Source organism: Podarcis filfolensis (assembly GCF_964270895.1).
Source record: "Podarcis filfolensis genome assembly, chromosome: 4".
NCBI lineage: Eukaryota > Metazoa > Chordata > Lepidosauria > Squamata > Lacertidae > Podarcis > Podarcis filfolensis.
The window spans coordinates 38,856,180-38,870,467 of NC_139607.1; the positions used below are offsets into that span (position 1 = coordinate 38,856,180).

The 14,288-nt window shown below is 38.8% G+C and overlaps 2 protein-coding genes across 13 annotated transcripts in view; one reads left to right on the forward strand and one right to left on the reverse strand.

Moving 5' to 3' along the window:
• Window positions 1-14,288, forward strand: part of OFD1 (OFD1 centriole and centriolar satellite protein) — a 321,339-nt gene that overhangs the window by 306,806 nt on the left and 245 nt on the right. For 3 of the 4 annotated variants that reach the window (XM_083612109.1, XM_083612108.1, XM_083612110.1), the window contains exons 22-23: window positions 1,336-1,397; window positions 1,807-2,215. In XM_083612109.1, the coding sequence (XP_083468235.1) occupies window positions 1,336-1,397; window positions 1,807-1,858 (114 nt within the window). In that variant the 3' untranslated portion in view covers window positions 1,859-2,215. Of the gene's footprint in view, window positions 1-1,335; window positions 1,398-1,806; window positions 2,216-14,288 lie in introns of those variants that run through there. The other variant, XR_014547734.1, reaches the window with a different exon arrangement.
• Window positions 661-14,288, reverse strand: part of GPM6B (glycoprotein M6B) — a 104,737-nt gene continuing 91,109 nt past the window's right edge. For 4 of the 9 annotated variants that reach the window (XM_083612185.1, XM_083612181.1, XM_083612184.1 and 1 more), the window contains 6 exons: window positions 13,986-14,172; window positions 11,712-11,868; window positions 10,488-10,659; window positions 8,623-8,696; window positions 7,370-7,435; window positions 661-6,646 (listed from right to left, as the gene is read on the reverse strand). In XM_083612185.1, coding sequence (XP_083468311.1) covers window positions 6,566-6,646; window positions 7,370-7,435; window positions 8,623-8,696; window positions 10,488-10,659; window positions 11,712-11,868; window positions 13,986-14,172 — 737 coding nt within the window. In that variant the 3' untranslated portion in view covers window positions 661-6,565. Of the gene's footprint in view, window positions 6,647-7,218; window positions 7,245-7,369; window positions 7,436-8,622; window positions 8,697-10,487; window positions 10,660-11,711; window positions 11,869-13,985; window positions 14,173-14,288 lie in introns of all 9 variants that reach the window. The other 5 variants (XM_083612183.1, XM_083612178.1, XM_083612177.1 and 2 more) reach the window with 2 other exon arrangements.

The window sequence follows — 14,288 nt, forward strand, 5'->3', positions numbered from 1 at the left end:
TTATTTCGGTTAATAACCAACAAAAATTTCCAATGTACTAGATTGTTGTTGCAAACCTTGTGGATATTTGCAGTTGAGCTGATTCTTCTGCAGCTTGCTTTGCAATTTATCCAGAATTAACCATCTTCAGCTGAATTAATGATTAGCTTACAAGGACGGATTCCAAGCCATCATACTTCCTTGATTATAGCTTTTTGGCTTAATGAGTCATGCTTCATGCATATACAGTAAATTTCTAGTAGCCACACTTGAGTTCAGCTTGGCAAAACCTGCTGTTTATAGCTACACTTTTTTGCGGTATGATATCAAATTCAAAAAGGAACAGTAGAATGTTAGATCCTCTCTGTGCATCAAAATATCTAGGACTGAATGCTGTAAGCAATCTAAACGAATCACTGGAAAGCGCTATCATTTGTTACTGTGGGGGTGGCTTACCTGTGGCCCTCCAGATTCTGTTGAACTCCCAACTCCTGGTCTGTGGTCAGTAATAATAGGTATTTGTAGTACAGTAACAGTTGGAGGTTCCCCACATCTGTTCTACTGTTGATCTCTGTTAGTCATTTTGAATTGGTAATACGCAGTGATACCACTATAATTCCATCACACTGCGGTACAGTGATCTCTGCTTGGTCTTGTAACATACAAATTCTTGCATCAAACTACTTTCTTAATCTTTTATTCACTGATCACTTTTGACAAATACAAGATCATTTGAATTTGGCAATGATACTAGAAAAAATAGTGGGCAAATACTTAAGTGTGTACATTCTGGTTTTAAACAGTTTAAACATACAGGTTTAAGATTACCCACAGACCTATGGAGACCACAAAATTTTGTCTGGAAAAGGTCATACTATGGTAGAAAACCAATAACAGGACACGTGAAATATGCCAAACTAAAATTTCTGATAACAAATTCCATTACAAAGCTGTTCAGACATAAGCATGCTATTTTTGAAATAAAGACCAAAAAAACCCATTGCAGTCAATAAGATTGTGTCTCTATCAGTGGCTGTTTCAATTGGCTGAAAGCAGAGAGAAAAGAAGACCAATTGCCATTTAGAACCTTCACTCCTAGAACTGCCCCACTCCAGCAGCCATTCCACCTTGCCGTGTACAAGCTAGAACATGAATGTGTGTGTTCACCTTCATTCCCGCCCTTTTGCATTGTATCTGTTAGATGATAATGCATCGTGGCAGTGACCTGTCCTTTCTACTCTCTGTATAGCACTTAGGGTAATTTTAAGTACCTAATCATATTCCTGTTTTTTGAGTAGCAGTGGAATGTGGAGACCACACAAAAGCAACCAGTAACAACTTTCTTTTCTCTATTAGGACTTCAAGAAAGAAGCTGAAGTATTTTCTGAGAAACTCTCAGGTAGTGGAAAGGAGGACAGGTATGCATCTTTCTAGTGCTTGACGTGTATGGTTCATATTTATTTATTTTTGCTTTTTTTATCAAGTGGGGCCTTTTTGCATTAAAACAAATCCTTTCCAATAAACACTTTTAATTGCATACTAATTACACTTGTCTGATAATCTTTACCGTATTGCAGTTGAATTAAGATTTGTTAATTTGAGCAGGTCTCTATTTATAGATTGTTTGTGATAGCAGATGTTGGGGAAGGAGATTTCACCACATCCCTATGTGTCCAAATTATCCCTCCCCCTAAAAAAAAACCTCCTCTAGATGATTGGGGGACTTATGATTTGATGTGTATGCTGTGTGAGGGAAGGGTAGATGGGAATCCTAAGAAGGAGAAGTGTATTAGACTGTTTCAAAATTCATTATTATCTGTGTTCCAGCTTTAGTGCTGCAGCCACTCTTCATGAAGAGCCTGATGATGATTTCTGGTGAATATCGATTAGCAGGGGCTCCCTGACCAGAGAAGTGCACTTCTTTTTCATCAGAGGAAGCACCACAAACTAGGGTGAGATTCTGAACATTGGAATATTGCCATCTGCATAATTCAGGAAGAACATACTAAAAGTGAAACATTGCTGTTTGTTGGCACAAAGTTGCTATCAGTGCTACTGAAACAGTGTTTCAGAGAATTGCTTCCTACCTGAACAACCAATTTTACGTGTTTAAAATATGCCAGTACAATAAAAATAGCTTTTTATAGAGGCAGTGGGGGAAACATTCAAATCAGGTTGGTTTACCTTGTTTTACAAATGAATATTTTTAAAAGAATAAAGCAGCAGTCATAGAAAATTCTGTGTTTAAATCTATTTGAAATATTTTCTTCCAGAGTTTATATTACAGACTTTACAGATGATTGACCAGCTGTCTATATAAGCACAGCTCAAAGCTCTAGAATGAAAACTGTGTTTAGACATTTAAGTTTTGGGGTGATGTGCTTAAGCAGCTTTTGACTTTATTGAATAGTGACGCTACAATTTCCTGCTGCTGCACATCCTTTAGCTACTCTTTAAAAACAAACTAGGGCATCAGCAAGAGTTCAGTCAAGCACACTTTAAAAATTAAGTGCTTGTGATTGGGACTACTTCCTGTTAAAAGTACATGGTATTGAAAACGATGATTTACACTATTATGATGTTTAAATTTTGGAAATGGCTGTCATAGTATGAAACTGGCCTGAAAAACTGGGGCAACTGTCTGAACTCACTAAAATTGAATCATATTATCAACTCATTTTAGAGGAGAGTTCCTTGGGAAAGTGATGAAAGAATATTCCCACTTTACAAGCTTTGTAATTAGTGGGAAATGCTGGTACAGATGAATCGATGGGACCTGATTTGTTGAAATGCCAGAGATTTTGGAAGTTGAAATATATCCTGGCTTCATGTAGTTTGACCACGCCGCACTAAAATAATGAAACACACTATAGATGGGAAAATTTTGCAGTGAGCTTATGAGAGACACCAGGCATGCCTCAAGCAGCAGTTCTCCTAAGACAAAGTTGAGCAAATAGTACTCTATTTCAAAATCAATTACTGAGAACAGGCCCTTGCAGATTAGCATCTTTCAAAACACTTTTGCATATCTGTGTTTGCTAATTTGACTGCTCTCATTTCTTAAGAGACAGAAACTAACAAATTTATGTTTATGTCAAACTGTATCAAACCTGAACTGTGAAATACAATATTGTTGTTTTTTGCCCCAAAGGTAAACTGATAGTGGCAAATGCATATACCAAATAATGTGCACACTTTTTGAAAGTCAGACTCAGTCCAGAAGCACCCTAGCACGGAAGGATATCACATCTTGATAAGATGCAGGGAAAGGTCTATCTTCCTATGTCCGTTGGTTGCCATATTTTTCAATAGATACTAAAACTTCCAATTATGTGTCACCCAAACACTAGCTCTGGGATGGCTGTCTATACTGCTACAACTGTTTCAAAACCTTCTTAAAATAAGCATACACAAATATTGGTTCTATTATCTACAAATATTTATTGTAACACTTGGATATAACTACAGGAAGCCCTTGGCACTGATAGAAAATATTGATTCACGGTTAGGTTACAAAAATTTATACATAGCAAAATTTAATGCTCTTTACATAAAAAATATTAGACTACTTAAACAAAACTTCAAAAAACTCCCAGTAAATAGCTACATAGAATTAGAAAAGAATTAGGCTTTAAGACACTGTCCGTTACCTTTATGCAAACACTGGACTAGTAAGAACATCACCTGCATTGCTGTAGAAATTTGTTTCCTTCATGCAACAGGTAAAAACAAACACTAAGCTATTTTTTATCTGCTCTATATAGATTTTGCCTCTTTAAAAAGAAAGTCAGATTAGGCATGTAACAAACTCAAATGCAAGGTAATACCTGAAGTTTTTTCCACATTAATATTTTTTTCCTTTAAAAACTTTCTAAAGAAACATGTGCTTCCTTTATCTTTATACACTTCTGTATGAGCTACAGGAGCATGGTTAATATTCAGCAAACGTTCAAAACTAATCAAACCACACATTAACATGGATGTATGACTTGACTTTTTTACTGATTTAAAACTCACCGATGTACTTAAAGTTTCTCCAACATTTATATATTTTTTTATTTAAAAAAAAGCACACCAAAGATACCATCACTAGTACTCAAGCTAGCACTGAATGTTTCTGAAAATGTTAGAAGGCAGATTTTGTGGGAAACACTTTTAAAATGGCACCCAATATTTTACTGAACACCAAATTTCTTAAAAGAGAAAACAAATAAGCACTGTCTATAAACGTGCTGAGCACCAAAATTGAGACGGGTGGTTGACCTGTGCTCTGTATGGCTATGGGTTTTTATGTTCTACAAATTGTTATCTGCTCACTTGAAACAATTATATCAGTATAATTTCAACAAGGTAACACTTTCTGCTTTGATAAAATACATGATAATGATCTCCCACTGCTATATAAATGCTTCAGACATTTATAGAAAATAAATATTAAGGCAAAGCTGACATTTATTTTCTGAGAAGGGGATCATTATCCTGATCCAAGGGTCTGTCTACATTCCATCAAACGGTATAAAATTAAAAGAAAACAAACTCTGGGCAACAGTGCCCAGCTTACTCTGGTAAGTGCAGTAGAACAACAGTGGCTCATTACAGCATCAATGAAAAGGGAGTGGCTCAGAAAATAACACTTCTGGCATTTAGTCCACAAAATCCAGTTTTAATTTTGACAGAGTCTGAATAAGATTATTTGTAACTTCCTGAAACCGTATCAAATAAGCACAACTATCAGTATTCAGAAGAAAGGGAATAACTAGTCATACTAGAATCTTAGTTACTTACATCTGTGTAATTATATACAGCCTTTAAAATCTTTTAGTCATTACAGGGCTGGATACCAACTGTGGTAGCCTGTTTTGAAAGGAGCGTGTTCCTTCAGTAATTCTTTTATAATTGCCAAGAGATATCCATAAAGATCCTTGACCTGGTAACATGTTTTTCTAAAGTGGCCTAGAGACAACCTCTCTCCCCTCCCTCCCCCCCCAAAAAACCCTCCAATCGCAGTGCTAAAGGAATGGAGGATATCCACTGCAAATTTTCCCTATGATCATGGCCCAGGAGCATGAATGTGAAGTTTTTATACTTCTGCATTTGCTTGGACATGCATCTGTTCTGCAGAGCAGCTGCTTGATGATTTGTCAGAGCTACAAAATTCTTCTGGCAAACATTTATGTGTAAGAATTGAGTTGCTCTTTGGACCGAGACTGGATATCTTGAAGCTCCTGTTCTTCTTTTGCTTTGATATCCTGGTAAGCCTGCATTTTGCTCGCATCCTTTAAGTAGGCCCAGTTAGAGGACAGTATCATGAGGAAGTGTATCTGGAAGAGAAGGGTGAGCATGATGGCTAGTGAGCATGTCAAGAGGCAAAGCAGGCAGCTAGTAATATTAATTTTTAAAAGTTATTCTACATTATTAAATATTAAAAAAGGCAAAGAGGCTTATTTCTAAAGATATCTAGAATTTTGCATGCTTAATACTACTAAGTAGGTACTGGCAAAAGTTAGTAGGAAATAGGAACAAAAGCAGTTAATGCGAAAGAACAACAGAAACGGAAAAGCTTTGAAAATACATTGCAAGTTTACATGCTGAAGCCTAGAAGAGCAACTCAAGATAAATCTGTGATCGTTTCTTCCTTTCCCTGTTTCTTCCCCCATCCTCTTGAGTAAAGGAAAATTGTAATGTGGAAATTTTATATAGTTATCCTCTTAGAAAAGTTGTGTTCCGCCATACTCACTGGGGCAAAAATAGTTTTTTTTCTAAAATGCAGCTTTCTATATAAAAGGGTTTGCTTTGCGTGCTGCATGGTTATACTTTGGAAGCTGATCACTGACAAGTAAGTTAGTAGCACATAGCCTGTGCCACAAAAGTTGATGTTTTCTATTTCTCATAGGCCAGGGTTGGCGTGGAATGAACTTGTTTCCATGCTTTTGCTAGAGAACTGCATGGCTTTTGTTTCTTATTTTTGGGGGGAAATGAAAATGTCAGCTAATGAAAAGGGTATTCTTCAGTGAGCCTAATTAGTTGTCTCTCAAAACATTTGACCAGTAAAAACCCAAAGGGCTGGTGTTATACAGTAAAAATGAGAGGCAAATGTGTGGTACTTTAGAAGAGCACTTTGACAACAATCTAAAAGGTAGGCACTGACAGTTATCAAGAATCAAGCATGTATCTTGTGTGTCATCTATTTGTAGAACAGATGCTTTATTATTTTTCAGATTAGTGAACAGCAGAAACAAAATAACTTATTACAGGCCCTTAATCGATCCAGTAATTATTTCAGAGATGATTGTTAGAAAAAAAATATAGCTTGATGTTAAATGAAAGCCCTCCTTCCTTTAAAGGGATGATTTACAACATCACTGAAAATAACAATCCTCTCATAGTATAGAAAATAGCCAGCTCTCACCCACATCATTATTCATATACAAGAAATAAATTTGAATTAATCTAAAATGCTTAAAGATGCTTACTGAAGCTATTTACAATTTACTGTAACAAACTTCAAAAAAGCTAGACTCTTTAGTCTAGGGTGTCAGTGGTTTTTCAAGCTACACAGTGCAGCTCTTTACTGGGCTTATGCAATTTAGAATTTAGTGCAGCAATCTTCCCGACTCTTAAACTTCAAAACGGCATAGTTATATGTGGTAGCCATCATGTAGATCAGCTGGTGGAAGAGAACAAAACACAGCGTATAAGAGACAACAAATTCTACTGGCCTTTTAGGCAGTTCTTTGTGTTAGAATGAAAATTTATACTGTGTCAGGCACGGATTTCAATCAGAGCTATGGCAAAAATGACTAGCTCTGCTTTACCTAAGCTATGTAAGGGTCCCTGGTTGTTTCAGTGGGAAGTACATTGATAAATTATGACTTTAAATGAATTTGGCAACAGAAGATTGAAAGCAGGTTGCTGCAGCAGTTCATTGACTATAAATGGGTCTTGTTTTTAATCAGACTAACTAGCTTCAGTACATTCAGGTACCTTTCATACTCCCCAAAAGACTTAAAGGAAGGAAAGACAGGAGTATTAATTAAAACTATTTTCAAAGGTAGGAAACCTCTGTCTGAAGTGTCCTGATGCTGGGAAGTTCTACATACTAATGGCAAAATAGCTATATCCAAAAATGCCATAAATTGGCCATGCAACAGGATGGAGGTAAACGAATAGCAAAAAACAACAAAACCATTTTAAAGCTTGCTTTGGTGCAAAGCTTTACTGGGAAATGTAAGCACTTGCCTGCTATTTGGAATATCCTGAGAAAACTACAATCAGGTGCCAACAAACACAAAAATTATTACTTAGTTTAAGTTAAACAATATTTTAAAGATTACATCTGAAAAGGGAATATGTGGTTATTTTATGAGAGAGAGAGGATGATGGTACTCACCAGGGCTATGACAGTAGCACCAGCTCCAGCACACGCCACAATGAACAGGTGGTAAGACAAATAGAACTATAACAGTAAAGAGGAAAATCATTGTCCTAGGAGCTCCATGGCACATTAACAAATATAACTCTCGGGAGGCTGCCTAGTGTGGAGGAAGGTCCGATTCCATGAGCCACTGCACCAACAAATACGGCACTTCAAGCTATTCAGATAAGGAGTCTGTGCCAGTGTTGCTGTAACATAACACTGCCAGTTGTACCTAAAGGCCAGGTTCCTTCACACAACTGTGAACACAGGTGTGACCATGATAGCATGGAAGAAGCCTAGTGGGAATCAGATTCTGCATACAGGAAACTTCTACTCATCTCTCTGATTGCGACTGGAAAAAAATGTTAGCCTCAGTAACTGGATGCTGGTCGCCTCATGTGCAGCTTATTCAGGGCAATTTTTATCCATGCCAGCCAAGAGAAAAGAATGAACAAATCCAAAATTATTATTCTGAGTGAGACTAGGGCCACCACCACGGCAGTTCCATCAGCACCACTCCAACCTCTATTAACATTATTCTAGCCCACAGTCGTAACTGAGGGATGCTCCACACATTTAAAAACCTGTGTGCGCCCTTGTTACCCACATGCATGGAATGACATGGAAGGCATAATAAGGCAAACCTGCCCAACCTGCCTGGAATAGGTGCTTTTATAACTGGCAGCTGTGTGTTACTGCCTGTCACTAACTCAATCGCAGTTAGACAAACTGATTAGGAGGAGAGAGATGCTGTGGACCACAACAGCCCAGTCAGTATGATGCCTTAGCAATAAAGATAGGAGACAGCCTATTCCGAGGGCACTATTTTTGCAGTTGTTCCTTATTCAAAGGAAGCCTGGCATATTAATTAAGCATTGATTACTTATCTATACACTGTATCCTAGTGTTTACCATATTGATGTGTTTTATGCAAAATTGATGTCGCTTGATGAAATAATTTTTCAGCACTATGTATTCCAGCTACTGAAGGGGTGGGAGGAGAAATACCGTTATCTCTCAACTGGCTATCCACAGAACCACTTAGCCTCGCAACAAGTAGTGCAGACCTATATCCTCAGAATGTTGTATCATTCATTCTGCATGATTAAGAAACCTTTTTTTAAAAAAATAAATGGCACGAGCATTAATGTTTTAGCAGGCCAATTGTTTATATCCCAGTTGTCAAGATATGCAACACAAGCACCGGGTGTTGTAGTCTCGTTTACCTCAGGGGTGCTGCACATATCTGCTAATGCTGACCCACATGCCTTGCCAGGCACAGCATTCCAAGGGATGATACCTGAAGTTAAAATATCAAAAAGCCATTGTTAAAGCTGATAGCTGATGTCATTCTTCCTTCTGAAATCCATTTCCCTTCCCCACCTACTCGCAAGTTGTGTTCCTTTAACAAGCACCCACACATTGACCAGTTCAATCTGGAGTTGGCACCATCAAGTACAAAATCACTTAACAGTGTTCCCTTTCTACATCCAGGAGAGATTCTCCTTGCCAAGAGATGTTCTCAGCTCTAGGATTCCCATATGGCGGACAAATGGTTGTTTTAGTCACTATGGACACTCTTCTTCTTTTTAATCACTGTCATATGCTGTGCTTCCTGACTATTGAATGGGCAGAGGGATTGCTGAAAACGGTGCTTGCATCTTTACACGCTCTGCCTTAAAACTTTGTGGATTGAGAGTGCAATTGTGGTCAATTGCAGAGGAACTATTCAGAATTATCTCTGCAAGCCACCTCTCTTCCTCCATTAAAGCCTCTGTTCCTTTTCTTCATTACTGATCTTCAGGCCATTTTCTTCTTGGTGGAAGTATACCATGTGGCAGCAAAGTACCTCAACATATTGCACTATAGAAGATATTCATCAAATATATTCATCTTTGACCTTTTTGGGGGGTGGGGGGAGCTATACAGCAGTAGGTATGTGTATGAGAGTTATAAAACAATGAAGTGTGTGGATCACTAAGCCATGTGGAGTGAGAAAAACTATGAGCCAAGGTTTGGGCAACATGCCAACTCAACAGTCATGGCATAGCTTGCAGCAGCACAGAAGCAGCAGGACTAGAGGAGAACAGCTACTTTGTCTTGGAATCTATAAGTAGTTCTATTGGCTTGTAACCAACTAAGTTGGATGAAAGTGAGTTGTGTCCATTAACTTCAATGGGTTTACTCAGAGAAGGACTACCAGTGGATAAAAACCCATTATTTCCCAGGCTTGCCTCTACTGCGCCCTCCCCGCACATCTCATTTCCACCGGCCTTTCTGAAAGATTTGCACCCTTCTTTAGCCAATATCAGAGCAAGTATGTTAGGAACCTTAAAATACCTGGAATCTGGATGGAACTTCTAGAGGTAAATTGACTCAACTTCTATTATGTGTTCAACTGTCCTGTGTTCTATTGCCCTTCCTTTTTGGAGGTGATCATGTCCCTCACTCCTAATCCCACACAAATAATCCCAGTCCCAGGGGAGGGTTGGGGCTAAACAGTATTTGTCACCAAATAAGCACTAATGATAGGAACAACTGCATAGTGTGTGTGATGTTAATCAGGTAAAAAAGATCTGGTCCCATAATGTGTGATTCTCGGGAGCACAAATCTAGACCCCCGTTCCTTCCTCATACTGTTCTGACAAAGTATTTCCATTCCAAAACAAAAGGATAAATGAAACTGCTTTGCACAAGCACATACACAATTCACATTATTACAGAAATAGTAAGAATATGGAGATACATAGCTAAATTCAGGAGACTAGCATGGTAGGTTTTCAAACTATTTGGTGATGGGCTCAGGCTTGCTTAAGCAGTTTATTTTGCTGATTGTTTTATTATTAAGCCTGATAGCATAATGCGGATAACAGGCACAAAATCACTTTAGATAAATGACTTGCCAAATGCAGTTAAACTGGGTGCATCTGGAAAGAGGTCAGTGTAATCTGCATTAATTGAAAAAGTAATGACATGTTCAGAGACTCCACACTTGGTTGCTTTTTGGTTCATCTCATAAGGCTAAGACAAACCTGTTGAAGATAGGACAAGGAAAGAGGATAAAGCATTTAATCAGGATTAAAATAAGTACCGTATTGCCTGATATCCACACAGATCTGGTCCGCTGAAGCTGTCATATTTGCTGGGAGTGATCTGATGACTTCGCAAGTTGACCATATGTTATAGAACATGAAGACCGGCACAGCCGAGAAGCCAAAGACGCCAAGCCAGGCCACCCCCAGTACGTAGGTCAGGAAAACAAACTGAGGAGACAGGCACACATTTCACACAGAAAACCCCTTTCTCATTAATTTAGGAAATCGAGGGTTAATCTCATTTACAGTACAGAATTTTAAAATCCAAGAGCATGTCAGAGTCTCCATGTCTGACGTGAAGTCTCGGATTTTCACTCCATAGAGACCTTCCCTATAGCCCGTGTTGCGATGTTAAAAGCCTGACGTTCTGTTTTAAGTAAGCAAAATAAAAAACCGCCTGACTTTCTGAGCAGTAGTCATTCTGGGATGCTTTCTTTGTCGTTGGAGGGGCACTTCATTACTGGGAACTGTGACTTCCTTACAGTATCTGTGGGTACCTCCCAATTCCCGCTGTACGCAATTAGGATAAGAGGGCATAGCTTCTAACAACAGGGAGTGCCAGCCTTTTGTCTTGGGTGAGCCAACTGAAAAGAATGTTATGCTTCAGCCAACTAAATTGGACCAAGAGATGGGGACAACTTAATTACATTTTGGTGGGGGGGGGAATCTATAAAGTTAAAAATGAAGTGCTCTCAGTTAAGGGGGGGGGGAGAAATCCCCACCCCCCCCAAAAAGCACAACCTGGCTGCCAAAAGCCCAACACTGGACAAAAACACACAATATATAATCTGGACATTTTTATGAATGGTGTTAATGAAAACTTTGACAGAACTGTGGCCCACTTAAAAGTTGTAATTTCTTGGAAGAATAAACTTGGTAAAAAAGAGGATTATGTCCAAATTATTTTTGCCTCATATCTCTCTCCAATAAAGTACTATTTGAGAGAGAAAAAGCAGGCAATTTCACTTGGGATAAGAAAACAAGCTACAATTAATATCTAATTCTCTTGTGACCATTAAAGGGAGATGTATAGCCTCTGCTGTTTATGTGGATGACTAAGGTTCAACTGCTAGCATCTCTAGCTAGGGCTTTCTGAAAGCCTAGAAAGACACTGCTTTCTCTTATCAAAGGCGAGCGTAAAGAGCTGGTGCAAACAACACTGTAGATAATGCTATGGACCACTGGAATAGTGGCAATCCATATTCCTGCAATGGACTCACCATTCCACTGATGCAGCGGCCACAGATGGTTGTCTTGAATTCACCATGCAGCTCCTTCACAGCACTTGTTGTATAAAAGCCCTCCGCCAACAGGATAATTCCATACAAGAAAAAAAACGATGCAATGCCATAGATCACATACTGCATTAGTTTTATTCTGAGAATGAAACAAACAGGGCAATCAGACTCTTGTCACTCTGAAATAAAGTCTCATTTCATAATCATCCGAGAGCACAAGGACAGAATGAACATCTTAGTGGTAAGTTCACAGGTGAGACCATTTACTCGTTGTGTAAAGAACCAATGTAGTTGGTCATGATTTCCATCAGGTTGCAAGATTTGGCCTTGGACCATGCTGGTGTTTGAGGCTGAAAGGAATTAGTGTCTTCACCATATGGAGAGCAGAAGGTTGAGCAACGCTGGTCTAGATTCTGATCCAGTTGCTCTTCTTTAATGTTGACTTGTCAACTGGAACTGGTTAAGCTGTTGCAGATTTTTACCTCATATTCAAGAATAAAGGAAACGAGCAGACCGAGAAGCTGAATTTCACATATGAACTGAACTAGTCAGTCATATCCTCGGATGAAAACATCTAGTATTTATTGCCCTTCTATACAGCTATTACACAACCAAAGTTCACCACCAGTAACTTCAAAAATGCTGCAACATCTGATGCTTACACATAATTAAATAGCCTCAAGCCCTACCCTCACCAGTCACTATAGAATATTTCTTACTGCAAACATCTTCCCTTACTGTATCCCAGAAGGAACCACAGCAGGCTTCTGGGAAGGAAGCTTTGTTCTTGCTTTGTTTCAGCAGCAAGAAAAACATTTAAAGGGGTGCTGCTCCTACTCAAATAGACAAAATGAGCTCTGCTGCAAGGATGGAGACCCAGACCGACACACCTCTGCCATCTAGCAACAAGAAGGGGCTTTCCCCTTTCGTCTCTTGTCAGTGTGTGCACTGCATCCACACAATATAAATTCCTCATAGTAGCAGTAGGGTACATTGCCCCCATCACTCAATATAATGCAGCTTCTAGCTCTACCCATTCATTTGTGCAATTAACGTGCACTTATTTCTCTTTTGTAACGGATCCAGCCATCTTTTCCATTAAAAGTAATATGTAGCCACAATTTGTAAGTAATTTGTATTGTCCTCCTTTGCTGCTAAATTTGGTTTCTGGTCCTCACCGCACCCCATGGTATCCTCACAACCATCCTGTAATACAGGTTTTGTTTCCTGTTCCACGTACAAAATGTATGCATCTAAGGCACTATGCAAAAGTGCATTCGTTTGCACTTCTAGAGGTATGTAAACCATATTTGTTTGTTTCAGATTCAGTTTTATGCACCACAATTAAAAGAATTTTAGTTGATCCACTAGACATCCAGAAGATAAATCATAATGCCAAAGGAATTATGCAGTGCTGTCCTATAGAAGTGAAGTAAATGACGGCCACTAACAATTTTTTCAAAGATCTAGAACGTGAAAAGGAAGACAAACTGTTCACCAAGGACAGAAGAGGCAACATGTTTTAAGCTTAAGTAATGTAGATGAGAGGTTAATAATTGAGGGGGAAATTTAACCATAAGAACAGTTCAGCAATGGAAGATCCTGTTGAGGAAAGCTAGCATGCTTCAGACACAAACCAATATAGCCTATTTCACTGGGAGGCTAAGAAGATTAGATTCATAGTCCATTACGCATCTACTATGGAGTTATGTGGCATGCGAGAGAAATGTCATGACTGCCTCAATTGCAGTGGTTAGTGATAACATTTATTATTTTATCCTTAGATTTAGCAGTATTGCTTTCCTGTGTACCTCTCCAGTATATTTTTAGTGGTCTGTCATCTCCTGGCAACAGCTATTTTTTCTTGCCTTCAGTTGCTATGGAGCTGAATAACTATGCTCTTTGGGAGATTTATCGCTACCCTTGTTTTCTTTCTCTCTGTTGAACTAGAATATACATTTTTTTGGGGGGGGGAATATATGCTGAATCCCTAACAGCAGCAGACTTCTGGTGGAAGTGTTGCAAATTCCCCAACCCACCCAACAAATTTCATAACTGTATGCTGTATATAAAAACAGCCCCAATCCAAAAGATGTTTTGCTTGAAGTGGACTCTCCAAATTCACTTCAAATTTTGAGTTTTGCCAGGCACTCTTACCTCCTTGCAGGCTGAATTGGCATGCGCTCCTAGCTCTGATGTTATTAAAGTTATCACTGCAATTGCTTCACAGAGTAAGAGAAGTGGTTTTGTACTTACACTTCAGATAACAAAGCATGGTCAGTAACATTTGTGGAAAAACGCTGTTCGAGGATCGATACGGTCCCGGCGAGAGCCACATGACCGCAGCCGCAGAACAATGCTACCCCAGAGAAGCAGAGAATAGTTGCCACAAGGGAAGCATATGGAACTCCTCCCAGGCACTTAATGCAACATTCAAAGCAACCTGAGCAGAAAAGAAAAAAAAGGGGGGGACACAAAGACAACATTATTTAGGTACAAGAGCAAGTTATGAGAACATCATCATTTGGACTTCATGTGGTAAAACTAGTAAGAACAATT